Here is a 25,905-nt window from a genome sequence, read left to right as displayed (position 1 = left end):
CACTCTGGATGTACCTGGCAGCTGGATTACTTAACATCATGGATATCTCCCTACAGCATGAACATCTGCAGGAGTATCTTCAAAGTGCGGCCACCAATGGGAACTTTACCGGACCCAACCCGTACGGGCTCGGGCTGAATGGGTCCGCCCTGTTCGGTGGGCTCGACAAGAATGGCACGGAAGTCACCATTACCGCACCAGGTACAGTGTTCACCAGCATTTTGGGTGAAGTATAGAAATTATAGACGCCGGGCATGTAACATTTCACTCACGATGCCATCAATCTCCAATCTTGATGCGAGGGTATTTTGTGTTAGTGTGTTTGTGTGCGATACGCCATAACTACCTCTGCAGGCCGAGTCATAAAACTCGTCCACCAGGTACTCCCGATTGGTGCAGTACAATTATACGCGGAAGAATTCTAACGAATCGTCCTCCGAGGACTATCGGAACAATTCTCGTCCAAAGGTCGCTCTCTACTGTCGTACGACCGTGTCTAAAGACGATTGTATAATGTATACAAGTTTATTTGAGAACATAAATTATATGGCCTCCTGCTTGTTGGCAAGCGCTCCGGTGCAAACGACGCGTGCCATTTTTCCCAGATGTTTACGGGCTCGGTCGTGGTACGACGAGCCATAAGAATAAGTACCGTAAACTCGCTTGGTTGCGAAATTCGTTCACTTATTACGGGAATGTTGAACGATCCAGGTGAAACTTGGTACAGGTGAATTGTTGCTAACCGAAACTATTGTTTTAAAGTGGAGCTGCAAAGTTGATCCACGTTGCTTTTAGTCACGGTTGTAAGGTTTGCGCGCTGTTTGTAGTGTAATTTCGGCGTCTGAAATTCTCTTGAAATTCTAATTACTATTATTTAATTATTTCAATTGTTTCATAGTTCTACATACAGCGAAAGCGAGAAAGTTTGAGTTTAATAACATGAATTTTGGGTATTTTAATTAGCAGACACAAGTTTGTGCTGGCGTAAAATTTTCCAACAAGCAAGTGATGCAAACACGTCAATTCTTTGCCATACCTAGGTCAATCAGGCGCATCGAAATGTGATTATCTGAATGGGTTAGGGTTGAATAGTTCATGATGTTCCTGACAGATAGTTATCATAATAAATTTTTCTGCGTATTCAACCATTTCGATAGATTCATTGTGGTCATGATCGATATTTATTATCCACACGCGTACATAGAGGCGTAGAGCACATTCTATCCAGAACAGCGAAGCCAAATGTTGGACTAGGCTTACTGTTCGGATTCCGTATAGGTTAATTATAAAGCCATTACACGCTAATGAATTCAATTCGCATTTTACCGTTTAAATTCCGGCCGCTAAATTCATAATGCGATGAATAGGATGATTAGACATATTGAATTCCCGATTCTGTACTGACTCAGAACTACCTCAGTGTCGTAATTTATTGACAAGCAATCAACGTTAAACAATTGACCAACGGTAACAAAATAGATTATGTTTAGAAAATTACGGTTTTGAACCTTATTTGCACAACTTCGGGCGTCTACTTGAACTGAAAACGCCTATAGATATGCAATTTCATTACAATCTTGTGATTTCTATTAGCTAGCAGCACATCTGGCCCTTTCAACAGCACTCTTACCTGAGACATATTGACAACTGATAACCATTCAGTGTCTCCATCCTTTCAAAAGTGAAAATATCCATCGCCCATCGGAAACAATCGGGTGGAAAGTTGGAACGATTGTCTTTACTAACCATAATGGGATGTATCTTAATGGCTTTCCGATACCTTCAGATCTAATTTTCATCGTCGTTCAAAGTCATGAATGACCGAACGTGGGTTCTGCTACGCTATCCCAGAGAAGCGGATGTAACTGACGGCAGCTGACACAATCACGGAAAGGAAGCCACTCTTGGCTAGCTTAATGGGGTAGTTTTGAATCTAACCGTTGCCGTTGACTCGGTATCGGTCGCTTCGCTTATCTGAGAAGTGGGAATAAACTTATGTTTCAGGAAAATAGGTGTGGGACGGGTATGAAAAGAAGGATGGCACGATTTCCGGACAGGATAAGAAAATCGTTTACGCAAAGTATCAAGCCGAGTTATCGGAAACATTGAATAGCTGCCCGATTCAATTCACCGCTATTCAGTGCTCGGGGCAGGTTTGAACTAACTGCTGATATTGATTAATTGGATGAATCAGCAAAACAAAATGGAATTTCATTTTCAACTACATAAGATGTACACCGAGTATGAACTGTATTAATTTATATATATTACCACTGTATTAACAGGGAACATCTTATTAACTGTGGTACCTCCGTGAAATTATCTGATGTCTTTGTCCTATAATTTGATGCCTTTCCGACCGAAGTGTTATCTCTTTTCTATTTTCTCTCCTTATTGTTTGCGCTCATCTTCAACAGCATACAGTAATGACAGTTCACTGATAAGCAGTAAATAATGTACAATAAGCACGTCTTTTATCAGAATGCTCTGTCTGATCTCAAGATCAGCCCCTGCAAAGGTTATTAAACCCCCCGAGTGTCATAAATTATCAAGAGACAGCTAAGTGCCAACGGGCAAAAACGAACATGAAATTAATAAGGAATATATTATAGACGCTTGCAAGAAAAAAAAAAGGAACGTCTTGCAGGAATATTCATGCGATCCACGGTAATTCTGCAAGACCCAAGATTGCACCATTAACTGCACCATCAATTGGTATTAGATGATACTTATCGTACAAGCGGCAAAACTAGTTCGCCAGTGTTGCACGGTGTTAAGCCCGGGGTGTTTTTATTACCCAACATCCTACGCGAGCAGTACTTCCACGGGTCCCATTCTGCAACCAAAACGTCGCCCATAAAATATGTGTGCTTTCCGGCAAGGAACAGCTGGTTCGGAAATAAAAAACCCGTAACTCCCCGTCGTTCTCTGTGCGCACTATTCTAAAGCCAGCAATGCCTCAGCTTCGACTCAGCTCAGGTATGTGTGAACGATGTAAAAGAAGCCAAACTGTGTGTCGGATTCAGGACCCAGAGCGTTCGATGAAGACTTATGTTTAACCCATTACCCGAACGCCACACATCGATCTTGCTATGGTGTGTGCCTGGCTGCATTTATCATGTGGTATCGCAAACTCGTACCCTCAACCAACCACAGAACCCTTTTTTGCATCATGTCTGCTATAGGCGACATAGTGTTTGGTCCCGAAAAAACACGGTAGACAAGAGCAAGTTCTCGCTCGCTCAACAGATACAAGCCGGAGGTCCACTGCCAGGAGGTGCTATCGTGCACCTCGTGCAAGCATGTATTTATCTTTTTCCTCTGCACAGCTGCGAGGAGAAAGTTTACACAGGATGTAATGAAACCTTTTTACGGTCCAAAGCGAAGGATCCAAACGGATACCCCGAACTGCCAGAGACAGCCAGCCACTACCACCATAAAACATATCAATAACCCACGTACGCAAGTATAAAAATGAATGTCAACAACCCGTTTTTTGTTGCTTATTTTATTTAAGGATTATTTATATTAGAACTGTAAGCTTTGGCCTGGCACAAACCCCTGCCCATCTTCATCTCAATCTGCGTGCTGCTTCATCCACCATAAAGCTCCTGCACGTTGAAGCCCGAAAGGTGTAAGAATTATTTCGCTGCTTATCGGTGTTCATAGCGGGTCGGGATAATAAATCAGCTCTTGAGACGCGTTTGCCACTCAGAAGCATGTTTAATTTTTATAGCAACATTGCTTCGGGTTGGTTAGATTGAATGGATGGATCTGGTAGGAGGGATATGGCGTTGACAGGGAGTGCTTAAGAACGAGTCGATTTTTTCAACACGTGTGATTTGGGCGGTTTTTTGTGTTATCCAATCCAAAATCGCACAATATTCAGCAGTACGTGCCTTTTTCGGTGCGTGGAGTTACCGGTGAAGATTAAGTGGAGAATGGTACGATTAATAGAATTAATTTACACCTCCATTAGAGTTAGTGGTGGGAGAATTTTTTTTACCTGTAATGGAAAGTTTTGGAAAATAAAGTTTTGATGGGAAATTAAATATAAAAAAAACGAATGTTTGCAGAGTCAACTCGTTTTACAGCGCCTGAATGTATGCAATTTTGAATAATAAATTGACTTCTGTGATGTTTGAACAGCGTTTTCACACTTTAAGGCGTTACAAATACATAATTTTCGGCGCAACCGTTTCTGTTTAATTCAACAAGTATAGCAACAAAAAAAACACTAAAATTAATCATCAACAATAACCTACTCATTAAAACACCCTTTTCATCACTTACTTCTGCCACACTGTTTTTGTGCATCGCACCATGACGCTCGAACGCATGCTAATGAAGCCATTTTTCCATTGTTTGAAGCCACTTTCGCAAAATTGAAGCATTCACGCCTATTAAAAGTATTCCCATTAGTGTGTAATTGTTTCATTGATGAAAATGACGAACAAAACGAAAAGAAAACAACAAAAAAAGCAAGAGCAAAGGCATGAAATATCACCGTCACGTCGTTTGTTCTTTTCCATCCCAACAGCAACCGATGGCTTTTTTTTATCAACGCCTAAGCGTACAATACATTAGCAAATTTTTAGCCTCCAGACGGACGGGCTTTCGTACCCGCTGCCCGCCAGGCAGAAAGCGTCTCTTTTATAAATTTCGCAATTAAAATGACTAGCAAAGACGCACCGGATTCACTTCGATGATGGTGCCTGTTGGGTGCACAAATCTCGGAAAGCTTGGAAAGAATAAATTAAATGCAAAGGAATTAGCACCGTCAGGCATGGGATTTCGTTTTCTCGCGAACGTTTTTGTGCGTGATAATCATAATTGAGTCTATTTGGCAGGTTGGTTTTGGAGATAAATGCCAGCTGCTGTTTGTGTGGTACGTGTTGGTGAGTATCACGTCTACGCGGTAGAGTATTGTAAACGAAATCTTATAACTAATGGTGATTTATTCGCACCAAACGTGCAAAGATCGCCATATTGGATGGAATTCTTGCAGCATCGTGATCGCAGCGTCTCTTTAATCTTTGTCGTTGAAAGATTAAAGCACCAAGCACCTTCTTCAAAAAGGGCTGTTAATGTTTACATAAAAGAAGGTCACACTTACACTGCAAACACCCACGAATTGTGTAAATGTTTAATAGAACCATTCTCGCACGGTGTTATGTCAACAGTAACGATTTTAATGAAGTGTTCATGAATGTCCGGTCATCTTTTCCTCGGAAAACCCCATTCTGTATCAGTGTCACTCTGTGTATGCGTATGTGTTTGAACTTCAAGCTGCGGAAGCCACAGCATCCGACCGCAAGACAAAAGCAAACAAGAACAAAAAGGTCATAGGAGCTCATCACGAAAAATACCATTATTTTACCGTTTTTTCGCCCATGAAGCGAGGCTTTTATCCCACGACGGTGGGTATTATACAGCCTCAACCGGAAAACGGCCTTTCAGCTACGTGGCGGAACTTTCGAGTTGGATTGTAATGTACAAAAGCAAAACATGCATTCACATTTGGCTTTGCAGAGGCGCCGGGGCACACTCACGCAATGGAACTTTTGTCCATTTTTTGATAACGATATGGTTGAAAGTGTTTCAACACCGAATTTGGGATGAATTTCCGTGCTCGGTACAAATTTCATCCAACAAAAAAAGGAAGCTTTTGTTCCTGTTTTTTGAGTGTGCAATTCACTTCCCGACCAGACTTTCCATTTCGTTGTTTCAGTTCAAGGGATGACTGTTTTGTCTTTCCATTAATGATCAGCTTGAGCAGTTTCCGTGTGCTCATCCGCGGTCTAGCGGATACAAAGCTCTTGCCTTTTCAATGAAGGGGCTTAGTTTTTTTTTAGCAAAAAGCTTATGAGTGTGAAATATTACGCTTGAACTCTTTGCTGGTGAATGCTTCAAACATTTGGCACTTAAAAGCAGACGATTTTGGACATAAAAAGGGTATTAATTGGGATAGTGTACTATAAGCAAGGCGAGGAATGTTTGTGTAGCGAATTGCATACCCAAAGGCGTATCTTTCTTTTTCCTACGTCGTTGGTTTGGTTTTTAAAAGTACAGTCACATTTTCTTCTCATCTTGTGCCTTCTGTGCAAGTGACAGGCAGTAAGCTAACGCTACTCACTGTCGGCACCTTGCCAATGTAAAATTATTAACTATCGGCTGAAAGCGGTGGCTAAGACGGTGAAAAACTCTTTTGCGACGTGACTCAGCTCACCTCAAGCACCACGCAGTCTAGCTTGCACCGTGTCCAATTTATTTGTCGTGTCATTCGCTTCTTTCTACACCCAGAACCATGTTCTAATCCTTTTTCCTGGTCCACCAGCCGTACTGAAACCATTCCAGTAGGCCTTCCATGCTGCTGAGGGTAGCTTGCGGCTGAAAGCTGATGACATGTGCCTTGAGGTTAACATGATCTAAGTAAGAGCGTAGGAGAAGCGGAAAAACGTGTAGGATCAAGTTCAAAAGTGATGTCGTGAAGGTGAGGTTCGCTGTTGAAACCAGTTTATCCACACGTATGGTATGTAACCTAAGAGCCGGCTTCTGTTCGCGAGTTCTTCTATTCTGACGATGTCTAAACATGTTACCAAGAGATGACTTGGTGAGTGGCTTTTTCTTTTTTGGTGGCATTTTTCCCTCCTGTCAAGAAGGTAACTTTCAAGCAGGACGGTTGAACAGTTTGGAGCGTTTTGATGCTGTCTACAACTCTTTACCCGAATGGGAGTAACATGTGAGTTAGGTGAAGAGTCTCGTAAACGAAAGAGCTTCTGTGAACGAGTTTCAGGACTAACTTATAAGCAATATGTGCGTGTGTGAGTGTTTCGGATATGTGATTTTCTTTTGTTGAGTTGAAAGAAACAACAAAAAACGGCTCCATCTAAAACGATGGTCTGCTCTGCAAGGGTTAAGATAAAAAAGTTACGTTTCCAACCAAAACCAGAAGCATGTGTCCCTGCGGGTGTGTCGCTGGTGCCGGCCGGCTGTCTTTACCATTTCACCCAACGAAATTAACATCTTTTTCTACACTGGTGACAACTTGCTCGTTACGTCGAGCTCGGCGTGTGACGGCACGAGAAAATGAGATACGTCAGCGTACATTAAACTTAACAACCATAACGATAAAAAGCTGGTGAAGCTCGTAAAACGGTTGTCGCATCTCATCGGCAAGTTGTGTGCAATCAATAATTACCAACAAACAACCAGAACGATCTGCGTCATTTGTTTTCATTTGATCTGCACATAAATTGAATGAGCTGTTTCCACGTATCACGTGTTACTACCGATTTAAAGCAATTGATAAACACGTCTGTGAATCGAGCAGGACATAATTTCCGCATCCGCCTCAAAAAAAAAAAAAAAAAACGCTGGATACGGACGTCATCAATCAAGACGCACCAGATTAAGTGCGACCGAGCGTGGATGTGTTTAATCTCGTTCCGAGACTTCATAAATTATTGCTAAATGGAAACCATTACGCTGAAGCGGCAGTTTAAACGAGAAATGGTACGATCGTTTTGAACATTCTCAGCCGCTCAGACAAATTGTTGTTCGCCAGCGTTCGCGGTGCTCAAATGATTGATTTAGGGAGTCCACGAGCTTAGGTAGATGAAATACAAATATTAGCTTTTGGACAGCAGCAGTTTACCAACTCGGGCGGTGGTGCGGGCACAGTATTTATTTAGTCTGCCAAGACGAACGATTGCTTCACGTTTAAAAACAAAAAAAATACATTAAAAACGATGGTAACGAAACATCTAGGATTTTCGTGTTCGGTGTAGCTTTTTTGCTTATGATTAATATTTTTATTTTAAAAAAAGTAAAATTCTAGAAATCATAATCAAAGCAACGATTGGATTTAGTGAAAATCGGACCAAGCATACGAAAACAAAAAATCTGTGTATTGCTGATTGCATACATTTAGGCGTTTTCTTTTTTAAAATGTGGAGTACAATTATTCCGCTAAAAAAGGGAATAAGAATTGCAGTGATAAAGCACCGTAACACATAGATTTTGCTATGAAAACCATTACTATAAAAGCCACCGGTCAAGTCCTTACCGGAAATAATCCACTTTTCCTGGTTTGGCATTAAAAAGAAGAACGAAAAATCCTATTACTGCTGGTCAACGATCTTCCCCATCTGCACTCGTGCTTTTCACTTTATCCAACGACTGGGTCCCAGGAAACCTCCTACCGGATTATTTAATCGCTAGAAGAATTATTTCTCTCGGCGAGAAAAAAATCCTTTGTCCGCTTGCGAATTGTCCGGATGGTCGGACAGTTAAAACAGGCATACATTGAACATCTTTCGCATGTGTTACGGCGGTCCATATTATGGCGAGTGACAAACAAATTAAGTGCCAGGATAGCCGGCAAGTGCGAATGCGGGCGCACAGCGTATCGCACAACCGTTAATTAAATATCCATCCCTACGGTGTGGTTAGATTATCCGATCGCAGCCGGAAACATGGAAATTATGTTCGTTTGGTAGACAAGCTGGACACTAAATTCTGGAGCTTTGTTGGTATGGGGGAAAAAAATAAATGGCCGGCAAACTGCTGATTACAATTAGCAGACTGTTGTTAGCCACCAGATACACCGTGCCGCTTCATTAAGAAGGACATATTGGTTCTGGTTAACGTGTGAGGCGCACATAATGATGACCCGGGTGCAAATATTGCGCAATTACTTTTTCCTAATAATAAAGTGAGCTCAGGAAGTTGGTACGTAAAATTCAAGCATCGTAAATAGAAATTCATGCTATTTTGGGAAAGCTAATTTGAAGGTTATTTGTATGCAGTTTTGTTTCCAACAAACGCCACATGTATGCCACGCGGAATCGTAAATCTCTTCCTAATTTCCATCGCATTAATTCAGTGGTCCAGCTCGAGTGCATCAAACAGTCCAGCACCTTCACACACGCACTTCTCAGCATCGCCCAGAATGCATAGCAATGGACGGCGAAAGCACGTCCTTCTAAAGTTCCAACTGTAAAACTAATTCAGCAAAGTGTCGAGCGCAAAGGGAACCCCACTAAATGATGGTCGCCGAACCTAACGTGGACACATGCAGGACCCACATGATTACCGTGCGTGGGTCGAAGTTTACGGTTGGCGTTTTGGCACCGTCTCGGTATCTACACGGTATCAGCATTTTGGCAGCAGTGTGATGCACACGTGATGCAAAGGACGATAAATTCAACCCCACAAACACACATCCACCGACTGTTTTGGCATGCAATGTTCAGAGAGATTCTGTATCGAGAACTGTGGTTTTCAGGCATGCATAGACGCTGGTCTGGTTGGATGCCAAACAAAACAGCTAAACGATTAGTTTCCCTCGGTTCGGTGGCACAAAGCTCACAATTTAGAATGTTAGAATATATGAGCCGCTATCTGAAATTGACACCTCTAAACTCGTAAGTGATTGTGCTGTTACCTTTTTGTAGTAATGAACGTTCGCATGTTGTGCGTGTTAGTTGTCGCTATCTTTTTGGGTAATTAAAAGCATCTGGAACAGCGAAAGCTATTAAATAGTGAGCAGTGCATGTACAGAGATTACTCTATCTAGAGTAATTTATCTGAATGGCTGTAAAATACACAGGAATAGTTGACTAAAAGGATGTAGAGCACAGTTTAGAGTTTGAAGTCCAATAAGTTATACTAAAGCAGTGTGATTTGCATAACTTCAGAATCAATATTATCTGTAGCGATATGACAAATTTTATTTTCTCTCTTATTCAATCTCTTTCTTGCTCTCTATTGTCTCTTTCTCTCATTCTAGAGCGTTTTTAGTCGATGATATTTAATTACGATAACATTAAATTACAGTGAAAACGTGCCAAATTGCGTACATGTTGTGATTCTATCGAGAATTTTATAAATATAGACTCTCTTCTTTAATTATACTTTCTTCTCAAAAAAAAAACAACGAATGTCTACATAAATATTAGAACAGATATAAATTAAGTAAAAAATAAAAAAAACACAAACTAACATGAAAAAATGGCTTCGAAATAAATAAGAACCATTACTAAAATTTTTGTTATATAAAACCCGCTAAATTGAATTAAATAATCAAATATATAACGTTGCCCAGTTATCAATTAATTAGTCTACCGTAAATGGAATGGCATTGCTATTTTCTACTGAAATTTGAAATTCATTTATACTCGATTCCCTTTGATGTTTAATACAATAAGAGCAACTTTCATCTTGTTATGACACCAGATCGGAACAAGTAGAAACCTCGATTGTGTTGCCAAGACGATACCAACTTTTTGTGTCCGCTTCCCATTCTTCAACCTTCAGTTAGATAAAGCCAACGTACCAGGAAGTAAGTTTTGTACGCTTGGCACCAGGAAATACGCATCCGACTTAGAAACAAGACAAGAGAAACACAATTGCTCGTGGTAGAGATTTACAAAGGACGGGAGTACAACAAAAAAACAAGGAAGTTAAATGATTTATCCGCGATGGTGCATAAGAATTAATCGTTGAATCTCTGCAAAGCGCCTTCTCTGTGGAGAGCTCTTGTACTCTCGATGCAAATGGCGAAACAAGTGTTTTACGAGTTTCGAATAATTTTTTCTTACCACAAGTTTCATGCGCCTTCTTTCCTTCGGTTTATGAGCAATTGAAGGCCCTGCTCGCTAAGCGACAAGCATCAAACGATAATTCGTCAAAAGAACAAGGACGATTAAATCAATGGAATGTTGAAGTTGTTGGGCTGGTTCGCTTAAATTTCGTTTACTGGATTGAAACCGAAAAGCACTTACATTCTCTCACGCTTCTTAGCGCACTAGTGGCCGTGGAATGCGTGGCCACTAAGATCTATTAGGTTCAAAAAGTTTCCAAACAACGGAACAGCATTAATGCACCTTCAACGTCTGCGAAATTTATCGTCAATACATCTTGAGACTGGACAGTTTATCACAGAAGAAAACGAAACGATGAAAACAAAGTTAGAAATTTATGTTTCTCTTCCTAATTGAAAGTAAAAAAAAGCACTGAACTAAGCCATCATGGATACGTAATTTACCCTCGGCATGAAAAGCACTCAGCCTCGATACGCTCGGCTCTTCGTTCCGGGAGGTGTATAAATTCTATCTTTTTTGCTCGTTTTTCATACTCGCTCATACTTTTACACGGAGTTTAATTTCTTTTCCTCCCCACTCACTTTCCCTTTCCCGGAACTGTGTTGAAGCTGCACCACGGATTCTACAACATCGCCCAATCCTTCGACAATGTTGACAGAGATTCCTTACACTTGCTGGAGTAAAGAAAAGAAAACTTTCGCGTAGCGCATACGTTCAAGTTCACAAAAGCGTTGCTCTTTTCGCGACATTTTGATGAAATGTTTCCCCCCACAGGAATGAGTCGAAACGGGGGTGTAGGGGGTGTAGGAGTTTCCAAACGCGTGCAAACAATCAACTCCTTGCCGCGCGCGAGAATTTTCATCCGTGGGCGCATTAGCGAAACCAACAGAAAACAAATAAAAATCCCAAACTTTCCATTTACCTTCTTGATTAGAAATCCATCAATGGGCGGACACATCGGCCCTATCGTACACGAGTTGTGTGCAAGTGAAAACGATCACGTGAAGTTCATTCAAAATTGACGAACTTTTCCGACGCTCCAAACGTTCAATACCATTAAACTTCCAATCCAAGGCTCAACGCATGCGATGCGTCGATAAAGATGTACAATGCTCGAGTATGATCGGCTGGGATAGGGGATAAAGTTGGGAATTTCGGTTGTTTATCTTGAGATACTAATACATTTTCGTAGATTAAAGTTGATCCTGTGTTCGTGATAGATTTCAAGCTTGTCAAAAATCTGGAATAAAATAATGGCTTGAGTTTGTTCAACCTTGTTGGGCAAGCTTGTGTAGGAAAGGAAATTTTTTTTTAAATACCGAAAACTCTTCAAAATGTGCTCCATGTACTTTGCAGCATTTCTTTTCAATTAAACTACACCCACAAGAACACTTTAGCTACAATGTGACGCTAACTGACGCTTATCAAACTCAACAAACTCCAAAACCCAAACTTTATCAAGCACAGGTTTTTCGCTTGATTGTGCACACATTCATCATTTCTCATTTTAAAACACATTTTGCTTGGGAAAGAGAAATTATCCTCTCAAAAAAAAAAAAAAAAGAATGAGAAATAAACTTTTACTCCCAGGTCACCATTAATTACGACTGCAAACTATTCGAATATGGGTAAAGTTTTATGCTTTTCTGCTACCTTTTCAATTAGATCGTGTGTCTCAACTCTCACGAGAGAAAGTTTCGAGCAGTTTCACTGTTGGAAAAATCGAGCCTAATACGAAGAAAGAGGGTGTGCGTATTGCATAACTTTAGGCGTATTGCGCTTGTACGCAGACAACACGATTTCCTGGCTGCTTCGCTGAGAAGCGCTGCTCGTTTAAATAGCAAAAATACAGTGAAAAAAGTATAAATTTTCTCTCATAAATAATCGGTTTTTAAGGGCTACTTTACAAACCTGATTGCATTCGTTCCGTTCTAATAAATGAATGTTCATTTTTCAATTGGCCCAATGTTTCATACCCAATGGCGATGTTGAGGTTCTGTCCCTATTTAGCAATCTGACAAATTGTTTAGATTTTATCACCCATTCTACTCGTTTCGAATAACCGCATGGGGCTAAAGCTGCTAAAACGATACCGTTGGCCAATAGTGGCCAATGTTTGTTGCTTAACTAACAACGACTCAGTGCGTACTCTCGGCAAATAATTTCCCCTGACTTCATCAAACCTTGCGATCGTTCCAAAGCTCGTCCAACAAAACCAATTAAATGTGTATTCAACACACCGAACGAATCAGGCCAGAAAGGAATGGGAACGAGAAGCAAACTCTGTGGTGTTTTTGTGTGCCATCTGTTCAAATCGGTGCCAAGATTTACGAGGTGGCAAACGGCAAATAACGACTCTGAAATCGAAAGACTAATAGCATTTGCCTATTCGACGGTCGTTTGTCTTTACCGGTTTTTTTTTTCATACGACTACCTAACTAACTAACTAAAGCGAAGTTGTCTGGCAAAGTTATAACCCGCATGTGATGCTTGCTTTCTTTCAGCCACTGCTGACGAAGCATTCAATTATGCAAATCTCAATCACTGACTGGCTGCAAATCTGCTCTTTTCTAACCATTTCCTGTACATAAATCAAGGAAAATACACAAAGAGAGGTGCATAAAGTGATAAGGCACTAATTGGAATACGCGGTTGATCACGGTAATGAGCTAGTCTACATTCTGCATTTTTTGTTTGTTTAAGAAGGATAAAAGGGAAGATAAAATTTCTACTTTATTTCCGGTACTAAACGCCACCCGTGGTGACAAGCAAATATATTTCCGAAGCAAGATAATTTCATCAAAGAATCATCGTTCTAAGCGAATAAGATTCCAAACGCTTTTTTAGAAGGAGGAAAAACATTCCACCTCAATAACAGATATCCGTTTGTGTTTGCCACGCATAGCATTACATTGTGTGTAGTGTTTGCCCACGCAGCAGCACAATAATTGGTTTCCAATCGAACGCTTCCAATTGGCCTCCGCTTAAGCTCTCTTCCGTGTGACGTAGGACGAGCGTCGGGCATTTTCCAACTACTTGCGCCGAAACAAGCTTACCGACAAGATCCAACCGTATTAGACAATCTTATAAATAAAAATAAATTACTTTCTTGTCACCAATGCCTACGACTACAGAAGCACGCAGAATACAAACCGTGCAAGGCTACTATTGCTTCTTATACATTCTTCGGTGGAGTTATTTATAGAAGTTGTTGTTTTGTGAGCATTATTCTGCTATTATTCTGCGTGTTATTGAATTCAAAACAACCCCAACTGACAGCAGAAAAGGAAAAAAAAGTGAAGCGTCATTATAATTGCATACATTCAGGCGACATACACGGTTTTGTAGTTTGCTTGTGTTAATTGTATACCTTGATTTGTCAAAATGCTTGATGTATTATGTCTAGTTTGACAGCTTGTTAGCTATTTTTAACGAGACACTGTGGCCGCTGTCCATCATCTGATGTATTTTCATGCTGCTTTTATCAAAGATCTGTTGAAACGTAACACCCTGAAGAATCCAAATTGGTTGTGCAAAGAAAGAAAAGAGAACGTGAAATTGTACATTAACGAACCAAGACTTTACAATTTCAATCCAACACGTGCCCGTAACCATCGTCGTCAAGGTGTTTTTTCGTTCATAGTTTCTTCAGTAAATCAATTTAAATTTATAAATCATGCTCCACTGGGTTACTACAGTGAAGTGGCTTCAACGACAGTAGAACAAGCGACTCCAAGTACACAGGTAAAGATCCATTAAAAAAATACTAAAGATATTTGAATCGTTTCAATCTTAACGATACGTTCAACATATCTCTCGTTTTTGCTTCATTTTTCTCAACGTCCAACATCCAAGCGTTTGTATTTTTCAACAAAATTTTCATTACGTTGGTCGCATTTGTTGACAGTAAGCTTTTACCAGAATGATTGGCTTTTGCTGCTCGACCCGTTCGTTCGTATGGTGCAAAACTCGACCAGAACGATTCGTTCGTTCGTATGGTGCAAAACTGATGTCCCACACACCGTTGTGTGAACGTTCTTGTCGTTCTCTGCACAGGCCAAAGGTCAATTAGGAAGGTTCGGTGAAAGCAAAAACCAAAAAACTATCGTTTATGTTACGTTTGCTGTTTGCTCATCTATCCCACGTGTAGGAGACAGCGCAGCAGAAAATACAAAAGGGCAAGAGACCAGCTTTAAAATATGCTTGATGTGATGTGTATGATAGTGAAGATAGATTTTATTAATTTTTTTTTTGTTGCTTTGAATTTATGGGAACAACGGATGTCTGCAAAAGAATAACAAACGGTCAGCAATATGCATGGCTTCGTGGCATTGTGTTGGTGAGTTCCAGTCTAGATATAGTGTCAGATAAAGGCTTTCCGAACGATCCTCAGTGATGCATGCAAAATCGAGAAAAGAAACAAACTCCTTTAAATAAATAAGAATCCGTTCAACTGGAATGCACGTGAGCATGATATGCTTTGAATAACGTTGAAGAAGAGTATGTTGTACTGCAAATTGAATTAGGAATTTTACTTCTTTTGTTGACAAACATAAATATTGCCGGCTATTGTCCGTACTATCTCGCACTATATCGTTTACCAGGAAATCTAAAATAATACTTTAATCCTAAGAACCCTTTGCGACTCCTTCGTATCACACTGGCGGTAGCTCCGATCGAAGCTTACCACAAACTATGCTTTCACATTGTTAAAATTGTCTGCAGTGCACTAGTGAGGGATGGAGAGCTGTTTAACACGAACAAACAAACTGCCGACTTAAGACACAGCCTTCCATTTTCACTTAAACCAGCGTCCGTAAACATCAGAACGCTTTGCACATCCGGGGCTCGGTTACTCAAAGTCAACAAAGTTATAAACTCAAACCAATCCGCTCTAGTTACTTAGTGTGGCTTCGAGCGTTCCTAGTGAGAAAAAAAACCCCTTCTCGTTCCATTCATCTCATGCTGCAACAGTTTTTAATCACGCCTCTATACCGACAACACATTGTCACATCGAAAGCATATTTATCTCACCATTCACATTCACTATCTTGTCTCTTTCTCTCTCCCTCCCTCTCTTTCTTTTCATTTCATCAGGACACACCGACTCTACCGTGGCCGTCATAATCGTGTACTGCGTCCTATTTGTGATAGCGGCCGGCGGCAATCTGTCGGTTGTCATAACACTGTTCCGCTCCAGACGCCATCGTCGTTCGCGTGTCAGCCTCATGATCTGCCATCTTGCGGTGGCCGACCTAATGGTCGCATTCATCATGATTCCACTGGAGGTAAGTGAAAGTTTTTACCCGTTTCAGTCCTCAGCCGGTCGAAGGGTGGCTGTGCATGTATCACCGCGAATCACAGCGAAACTCAATTGAGCGAATGCAAAACCACAACATGGCTTCGGTATTACAATTAACCCGGTACACATGGCCCAGCTTCACGGATCATTTAGTGCGAGCAGAAGTGCAAACACTAGTTCCTTTCACCATTCAGCTTAAAACGATTGTATTATGTTTGCTTTACAATAGCATTTAATTTTGTATGAAAACATTATGTTTGAAGCTTCCAGTTGTACATGTACTATGTACTAACATATTCTAAGTGGATGCTTTTGAAAGCGCATGTCTGGCAAAAGCGCCATCTGTGAGCAAACGAGAAAAGCATGCAGAATAATGATAAAACAGATTACTCGAATAATCCTATAACACCTTTCAACGCCATTCAATTATCATTAGCCTTGAGAATCTAGATTAATTTTCCTGGAATGTTCATCGGACCGGAAACCACTTACCGTTCACTGCATAATCGGTTATGCAATAAATAAATTAATATCGTATTGACATACGCTTTCTGCACTGCTCTGCTATCACCATTAGAGCAAGGGGCGTTTGTATGAGCAACCTTCATCAATATTAAATTACGCAGAGTCTCCTTCACATTCTCCTCAGCTTATTGCAAGCATGAGCATGCTATTATTTATATGTATTCTACCATTGTTTAACATACTCAGTAAATGTACTTTAACGTGTTGCAAAATTCTATCTATTGATTCTTTTGATTGATTTTTCCATCCTTCTGCTATTCAACGAAATGCAAATCCCAGCAAAATAGACGCTCATGTGATTCGATTGAATGAAGAATGATTTTTGTTGGAGAAACTCTTGACGCGTGACGATTGATTTGATTCTCACTCGCTTCCGTTCACACAGACGGCAAAGTTTTGCCACGGTTGCGGACAAAAACGACACGAAGCTAAAATAGCATTTCTTCGACAAACATTTACTTCGCTCTTGCAGGACGTCTATTTAAGTGTCTTATAATATGAAATAAAACATATAAGAATAATAAAAATAATGAATGGGTTGTTGCAATTGCTCCAAAGAGTTTATTAATGATTGAAAACGCAGCTTGTTTGTTCGCTTCACATTTTTTTGCAATTTATCCGTTAGATTATTTTCTTTCCATTCATACAACAAATCTTCCGCTTATTAAGCTGAATCCTTCTCGTTAAGCCGGGAAAATAATTCACTTTATTGCATTCCTAACGGTTCCTCACATCGTTGCAGGTCGGGTGGCGTATCACTGTGCAGTGGCATGCCGGCAATGTGGCCTGCAAGGTGTTCCTGTTCATGCGCGCCTTCTGTCTGTATCTGAGCTCGAACGTGCTGGTGTGCGTGTCGCTCGACCGCTGCTTTGCTGTGATATATCCGTTGCGCGTGTCGGACGCCCGGAAGCGCGGCAAAATTATGCTCGGCGGTGCATGGTTCATTGCGTTTGTCAATGCGATGCCACAGGTAAGTGAACGAGCTTCAATTTAAATTTGTATTTCTCGTTATTCCGGGCCAATTCCGTCGGCCGGTGGAAGAAACATGCGCCATTAAAAGATTGTAACGAGATTATTAAGATTATCTGCTATATCCTGACAAGCCAGTCATTTACCGTTCCTGGTACACTTTCAATGAAAGGTTTCGTTTCGTTAGATTGACTGTTAAAAAATAAGCGTTCATTTTATTACTTATTTCCGGACTTCAAACGAAACGTTTCCTTACACATGTCATCTCTAACGATGAGGTACGCTTCAAATACTGCCACGGCTATTATTACACCTGTTGTGCTATTTCTGGTACCGAATATTAAGCCCTGCTTTACATATGGCCCCATCACTTTATGTGCACCGAATCCTACGTACCATCAATCGAACACTTTTCCAAGAAAATATTTATTTTCATTTGCTACATTTGTTGAGATTCAATTGCAGGAACCGGCATCCGGTGTGCCGTTCAAGGAGCATAGCGATGATATGATTGCATGTGACATATAGTATTTGTTTTCCGGTTTTGTTCAGTATTCTGAAGAATTCCCAGAATGTTTTAGGACAAAGGAAATGATTCTTGTTTCCGTTACATCTAAATACGATTGTGAAGGCGTGAGCTGTCAGAAAGTAAGTTAAATATCATTCAAAAACAATTCAAATTTTGTAATCCAATCAATCCAATTCAATTCAATTAAGAACTATTCACCGGGCATTGCTAGCTTCTTTGTTTGGCTGGAGCGAATCGTTTTTTTTTCATAAATTGCTAAAACAGATGTACAAAGTACTAGGCGTCTCCATGCATGATCATCTCTTTTATCACATATTTTCGGACTACTTCCTCTTTTTTTTCCTTTTTTACTCTTGTTTGGTAAAAATCTTGTACATTTTCGTTAATGAATAATAAAAGCACACTCTATTCGTAAAATGATACCATTCTCGAGCCGTGTTTGTCAAACCGTGATACTCCATTCCCTCGCTACAGTTTCACTTCGTTAACTAATCAAAGTTTATGTGAAAACACCGTTAATGGATGGTGCTGGCGGATAATAAAAAATTGCGCTTGTCTCATTAAAAAATTGGTGAAATAAAATCCCACACGCAATGCACCTCCTGTTGGCCATTGCCTTTTTTGTTGTGCCGAAAGAATCCAATTAAACTTCATTCAGACATGTTGCGGTGTTGTGCGTTGCGTCCATTCGAAAAAATGGTTCACCAAATCATAAAACGAGGAACGGGGACCAGCACGGTTAAGTAATTAAAAAACTTTCCCAATGCCAATTTATTTAACTCATTTTCCTCAATAGTATTCCAACCGAAAATGCAACGGCTGGAGCAAGTTGTGTACGGTGTGTCTTTTTGTAGCCCAACCACAATTGTTGCTAAGCACCAAACGTGGAGCTGGAAAAAGGATTCAGATTTTTGGGCGATATTTCCATTTATTTTGCTTCGTTTCGTAGCTCACAAGTGCAGAGAGAAGATAAAACATAACCCTCCAACCTCAAGTGCGCAGCTTGGCTGACAGGGATTTAACCGTACCGAAGCTGTATCTAAATAGCAGACCCTCGAAAATTGAAATACTTGCCGACAGTGTCATGGCGAATCCGTATCGTTATTATTTGAGCTTATGCTGCGCCCTTACTAATGGGACCCTGTTGCCCTTGTTGTACCGAGCAACATGCCTAATACGATGCCCGATTCTACGCCCCAAATCCCTGCCCGACCGACGTAGAACAACGAGCATGGTTTGCGGGCTTGAAACGACACACAAATATAAATGAATCTCGGTCGAATGAATCTTCCTGTCACCAACTACCGATTGCTAGAAGCTTGCTCTTACAGCCCGCCTTGCACGTGGACCAGAGTGGCCCGAGAAAGTCCTTCATCATCAAGAACGTGAATAAGATTTTTGGTGCGGCAGCACCATGTACGTGCCGTCCCGGCTATAGCTTTTCCGCTGGTGTGCTTTCACAAACAAAACGAATGAAGATAGCCTTCTCAGCAATTGCAACTTCCCGCCTGTCTGTTCGTCCAGCAACTTGGGTTTTTATATTCGCTCCCATGTCTCCATCTGGTGTACATTTCCTTGCCAATAAATCCTTGTTACGGCAGCGAGGCTAATTTTGTTCCGGGGGGTTTTGCCCTGCTTCCGTGGTTGCGATGGGGCTTTCATCAGATTTTACCATCCTTCTCCGCCAGAGCATCATCTTCCGCGTGCAGCAACATCCGCAAGTGCCGGGGTTTACGCAGTGCGTCACCTTCGGCTTCTTCGCTACGCCAGGTCTCGAGACGGCCTACAACCTGTTCTGCGTGATAGCCATGTACTTCCTGCCGCTGATGATCATCAGTGGTGCCTACACTGTGATTCTGTGCGAAATCTCGAACCGGTCGCGGGAAAAGGGTAAGTCTTTATAACGAGCGAACATTCTCCCCACATACACACATTCACATTCGTTTCATATGAGTATTTTGTGTCCCTATTTTTTCGCTCCACCCGCTCGAGTACTTCATCTCATCCGATTCGGAACCGAATTCGATACGGATGAAATCGAGCCCTCTGCCTGAAGTGTGCTTAATACCACAACGCACCTTTTAGCAAGAAACAAACATCGATAGAGTGCTTCATTCGAGTGGTTGCCTCAAGCAGGCTTCACGTACACACGCATTTGAGCGGAGATAACGCTTAGCGAACAAAACACGAAACGCTTTAATTAGTTCGACTTCTCGGAATGCGTAAAATTTCGTTGGAAAAATAGTAATACTATAGTAATTCCTTTGTTTTTGCTTACATTCCATTCCGAACAGTGAAATTTGGCCTTTTTTGTTGTGGCTCGAATCGGTGTGTTGCTGATTGCATACTTTGGGGCTTTACAAATTGCATAGTTTTAGGCGCACTTGGTGTAGCAAATTTATCTCTTCATTTTACATTCAATCCAGCCAAAATCCAATCTCTAAAGCAATAACAAGTCGTGCCATGCCTCTTTCTTGTCATCATACTGTTTACAGCACAAGCACGAGTTTTTAGAAGTAAACACGCTCAAAATGAGTACGAAATGAAAATTTAAATTCTTTTCCCTCTTTCTGCAACCTCTGCAGGGACAGGCGATTCCACCTCGACCGGCCCAATGCGACTTCGATGCAGCGACCTAACGCATATTGAACGGGCCCGTCAGCGTACGCTACGCCTCACCATCACGATTGTGGTTGTGTTTGTCTGGTGCTGGACACCGTACGTCGTCATGACACTATGGTAAGTACGTGCACGCAACCGGGTCTACCAGCAGATGGAAACGGTTCCATTACTGCGTTACTCCGTTCAAAAGGAAAGCACCACTCAGAAACCACTTCCACCCATTTTACCAGGTACATGTTCGATCGGGAAAGCGCGGCAAAGGTGGATGTGGCCGTGCAGGACGGATTGTTTCTGATGGCCGTCTCAAACTCGTGCATGAATCCGCTGGTGTACGGTTCGTACGCGATGAAATGTAGACTGCCCTGTCGGCGCCGCAACACGCTCGGCGGTGCACAAACACCTAATGCAGCTCAGCGACGCTCTACAGGTACGTACCGTATGGTCGTGGATTGCATGCGAGTGCACGTGTTTTGCTTGCTCAGAACTCAACCCCATAACATAACTCCTATGGGAACGTAAGAGGCCCAACGACTGCAGCTAGAGCTCGTGGTTGAGAATTTAATTTGTTGCGACTGTGTGTCCCTATTTTTTGACAGACAGCCAGCTAGACATGGCCCAAAAGAGTCAACCTCAGATCTGCATGTGTTTGCTTGAAAAACATCCCGTAGACTAATGGGTGGGATACATACTGCATGACAAAAGGGATGGGAATATTGAAGTGGATGCTGTTTGTCACGAGATGCTCTTACTGACAGCGTCACGCTACCACATTGTTTGTGGTGGTCATATCCTCATTGTGTGTGTTCTGTTAATATCGTAGTAGTTTTTTTATTGTAAATTTTTAGATGATATAAAAAATATATTTGAAATTTATATCTACCAACAACTTAAGCTCAAAACCAGACACTAAGATGTTTGAAGCTGAAGTTTATTAGTTTTGCATACATTTCGGCGTAATTTTTCTAGATAACATTGCCTGCTTCGATCGCTTGTTGACGGAGATTTGTTTTTGTTTCACGAAAGACCGACTAGCCGTATTGCTGTGTTGAAGTAGATAATTTAATTTCAAAATGATTGAAACCACCTGAAACTCCCATGCATTGTAGTCCAACATACAATTAATGTGATATTTTTGTTTTCCTCCTGTATGACACTGCAACACAAACGTGTGATCATAGTAAATGTACTGACACAACCCTTAGTGCGGTTTCTCTTCTGCATTGACCCTTTCGTAGTTAGGCTTCTAGCGTTCTAGCATTCGTTCGGCATCTATTCCACTAATCTGCTTGCATTCAAAATAGTAGTACAGTAGGCACGCATGATTACATGATTTCTTTCTTATTGCCACTCTGGTGGATGCTGTAGCGAAATCCGTCAAACAATTCATCCTTAATCTGCATCCACAAATCGAATCCAATTATTTAGCGTTCGATGAGTTGCGATTTGCATTTAGACCGATGTTTAAGCTGTGTCCAGACAAAATACAACATTGAAAACATGTCCAACGCTCCCCCGCATTTGTGTGTGTGTGTGTGTGGCACCCCTACTTTCCCTTCTTTCAGATGCCGTTTCGGGAATCATTGGACCACACTCGGACCGTTTGACCGGACGGGATAATAAGGATGAGCTGTTGGTAGCGGACCACCGGAGCATAACGATGAACCACCTCAACCAAAACGGTACCATTGCGCTGCTACAACCGACAGGTACTACAGCCAACCCGATCAGTTCGTTCAACACCGGTCAACGGTTACCGCAAAATGTGCACTTTCACAATGCACCAGGCGTCTCCATCGGGTGCGCTGCTACGCGTAAGCCACTGAGCGTCTCCATTAACACGCTTATCGTGCCTCTTGGGTTGCTTTACGAGTTTCACTGTCCGCATTGACATGATACTCAGTGTGACATTCGTCATCTTCAGCAAGCGCACTGGCAGCTGGAATGATGTGTTGCAATCACTTCAAATGTGACAAATAATTTATGATCAAATCGAAACACACAACATTTTCTATGCTTGAGCGAGATGTTCTCTATCCATCACCACACACTGGCTAGTGGCACTAATTACAAAGCAAATACTGCTGGAGAACATATGAAACAATGCAAAACAAAGCGACTGATGCATTTATAATCTGCACAATTGCATATTCTGACCATCGTGGAGATGATTGTGGCATCACTTAATTAAAATTTTATTCACTATCAGTCGTACGTTTTACGCTATGATTTGCCACAACCTATTGATGTGCTAGTGCATTATTTTTAATTAATACCATATAGCACTCAACTTTTTATCAGCATCCAATGAACCAATTGTTTGCGCCTTAACCTGCATTAATCGTAAATAGCTACAATTAATTATGAACATCGTATTAATCCTGAAATTTAATTTTCAAAGTTCAAGAGCTATAATAATTGATTCCAAAACGTATGCTTCGAATCATTCATCAGTCATCCATTTAATCCTACCTCTTATACAGCAAGTCTTTTTACCAGGCCGGGCTTATAATGGCTTACTGGACTTATCGATACCAAGTAGCTGGATAGTCAGTCCTCCTTTCTGCGAGGGAACGGTCCGGATTTGATCCCCGGTCCTATCATACAAAGACCGACATACACCAAGTCTTTCGGGTTACTAATAAAAACGTCTGAAATTAACCGGTCGTCTGCTTCAGGCTTCCTTTCGATGTATGACAGGAAATCCCAAGCGGAAGCTAAACTCCTTCTAATCATTTACTCGCTTTACTCAGCAAAAAAAATCCATCTAACGAAAACAAAACGACCATAAACTGACTGTGCCCTATCCGTCCTGTTTTGCTTTATTTTTCCCCTCCATTTCACTATGCCGCACTGCGGGAAACAACACTTTCATCGCTTCAGCATCTCTGCTCCGCTCGACAGGCGGTGGTGGTGGTGGTGGTGGAGCGATTGGTGCGGGTACCAGCGGGGTAATAGCCGGTGGCTCCGGGTTGGCTACGACGGCAACGACCCGTTTCTACAATCGTCTTAGCAGTGGCAACATCAACAACACCAACTATCACGGCAATATGGTGAAACACACGTCAGTGACGGGAAGTAAAGCTGGACTGGGCTGGGAGTTGGGAGGTGTGAGCAACCAGCGGAAGGGCGGTGGAAAAGAGGTAAGTGTTCATTTCTGTGTTCCATGCACGTGTACATGCGTGTTTTGTGTGTGTGTGTTATTACTGATCATCCAGCCGTTGATGATGGGAATTGATTGAGTTAAGCTGGTTCCCCTATTGGTTTGTTCCCGGTTGTCAGCATTTTTCCCAGTACTCTTGGTGACGTTTATTCCAACTTTCCCTTTGGCTGTTTGGCGGTTTGAATTTAGTTCGATTGCTAATTTTACCACCGCTGTGCGTAAAGATGTGTGACGTTGATGGGAAGTTGTGCTTTTTTGGTGGAGTAGGTTTGGACAGAACATAGCGAGGTGATTGCTGTCAGCAAAATACGCCTTCAGAGTGTTGTTCATGCTGACGCTTTCTCTCCTTATTTCATTCACCTTCAGTCACCACGTACCAAAGCGGTGGAAAATAAGGTTGCAACCAAAGCCCGTCACGTTTACTTAAAACAACAAACTCGAACAGCGCTCTGGAAACCTCTGGAAGAGTTCTATGAACTTGCTTAATGACATCACTGAATGAAGTGAGCTAATTGTTGCTCGCAAACGTAGTTCAAACTTAATTTCGGAAATTAATATGCAATTACTTTAGAAGCGCTTCTGAGGACGTACATTTCAGACAACATACTCATTTTGATAATGCTTCCAAATTAATTAAAGACTTAATCCACACTGAACATTGGCGTTCTACGAGCTACACTTCAACCGATCCGTTCTAACGAGGCTTTAAGGTTGAAGCTTTAAAGATGCCAAGGGTATAACACTGTTTATTTAGACTTTGTTTCATTTTTTTTAAGTGTATGAGAAACGGGTTAATCATGTAGATGTATTGTTGTACAAGCATAATATTTTTATTAAAATAAACAAATTTTGTTTAACTCCATTCAGGAAGACACAAATGACGGATTTGAGATCCGAAATCACGAGATTGAAGTGCCAAAGGAGAATAAAACGAAGAAATTTATTATTTTTATAGACTATAATTGATATACTTGTTTTTTTAAATCATTATCTGATTTTAATTTTTGTTATAAAACAAGATTTATAAAAAAAACTTTAGTAAAAATTAGTGAAATATTTCATATATTCATATGGGTATCCGCTCTACTGCATTGCATCATTTGCTATCAACATTTCGCCATATTCGTTCAAATCTACTCCCAGGGATTTATTATGATCATTTCTCAAATCGTTACGATCCGAAAAAATCAAACTAAAACCCCATTTAAAAAAACCAAAATTGCGAAAACCAACGCCCTTTTCGCGATTTAACGAAGCCCTATTCAAACGAATTCCAACGCGAGGCTTTCTCATTTCGATGAAGATGAAAGGAAACGGTTGCAATTTGTGGGTTAATTTTCGGACCATTCTATCATTCCCCATCACATCAACCGTTGGATGTTTGGAACCATTTTTTTGGGGAGGAAAGTATATTCCATCGTCCGACTAGACTTGGGATAGAACTGCGTTAGTATTAGCAGAGAGAAAAGTCCGTTGATATGAAATTACCATAACTGCTTTTACTCTTTTCCGCCCACCTCCTTGCACAAAGCACCATTTCCGGATGAGCTACTGGACCGGTGGCAGCGGGAAAGGATGCAATCCAAGCCGCACCGAGCTAGCCAAGCTGGCCGACGAACATTCGGTAATGCTGTCGAGACCTTCGTTCTACTCTGACCCGACACCGCACGAGCTGGACACATCGGTTGAGTGTGGATTGACACGCAGCCTGGACACTGGCGGATGGCGATGATGATCACAGGGCTGTTGGTGATCCTCGCCACAGTACTACGACAAGGTCGCGATCGCTACGGTTGTAATGGTACGCAACGGACTCATCAAAACCATCGATGCGCGACATCAACGTCGTTCGTCACCGTCACGTGTGGAAACAGTGTGAAAAGGGCCGTTAGAGAGAGAGAGAGAGAGAGAGATAGAGAGAGAGAGAGAAACACGTTAACAAATACTGATGAAATTTTCAATTCAATGAATTCTTATTAAACATTAAGAGTGGACAACAGATTTATGCTTTGGTTTCAGATAATGTGAGGTGTGAAACGTGGCTTGTGATGAGTGAAAACAATTGATACAAATCTTACATGTTAAGTCGCAACAACCGAATGATAGCTGAAGAATGGAATGGATTGTTGGGACAACGCTACGTCGTGCAAGCGGCGTAGCGTCGGTTAGGATAGAGATATTTATATACATT

General features: G+C 41.4%; 1 protein-coding gene across 1 annotated transcript; it reads left to right on the top strand.

Annotated features, from left to right (window-relative positions):
- LOC126557569 (adipokinetic hormone/corazonin-related peptide receptor variant I-like) lies at window positions 1-25,560 on the top strand. The gene is made up of 9 exons (XM_050213380.1): window positions 1-201; window positions 15,705-15,895; window positions 17,177-17,404; window positions 19,621-19,822; window positions 20,518-20,671; window positions 20,785-20,981; window positions 22,117-22,260; window positions 23,435-23,694; window positions 25,246-25,560. Exons 1-9 carry the CDS (start codon window positions 9-11, stop codon window positions 25,444-25,446), a joined length of 1,770 nt encoding a protein of 589 aa, XP_050069337.1. The 5' UTR covers window positions 1-8; the 3' UTR covers window positions 25,447-25,560.
- Window positions 25,561-25,905: the final 345 nt, after the last annotated feature.

Source organism: Anopheles maculipalpis, chromosome 2RL, assembly GCF_943734695.1.
Source record: "Anopheles maculipalpis chromosome 2RL, idAnoMacuDA_375_x, whole genome shotgun sequence".
Classification (NCBI taxonomy): domain Eukaryota; kingdom Metazoa; phylum Arthropoda; class Insecta; order Diptera; family Culicidae; genus Anopheles; species Anopheles maculipalpis.
This window is presented reverse-complemented; position numbering and strand designations above follow the sequence as displayed.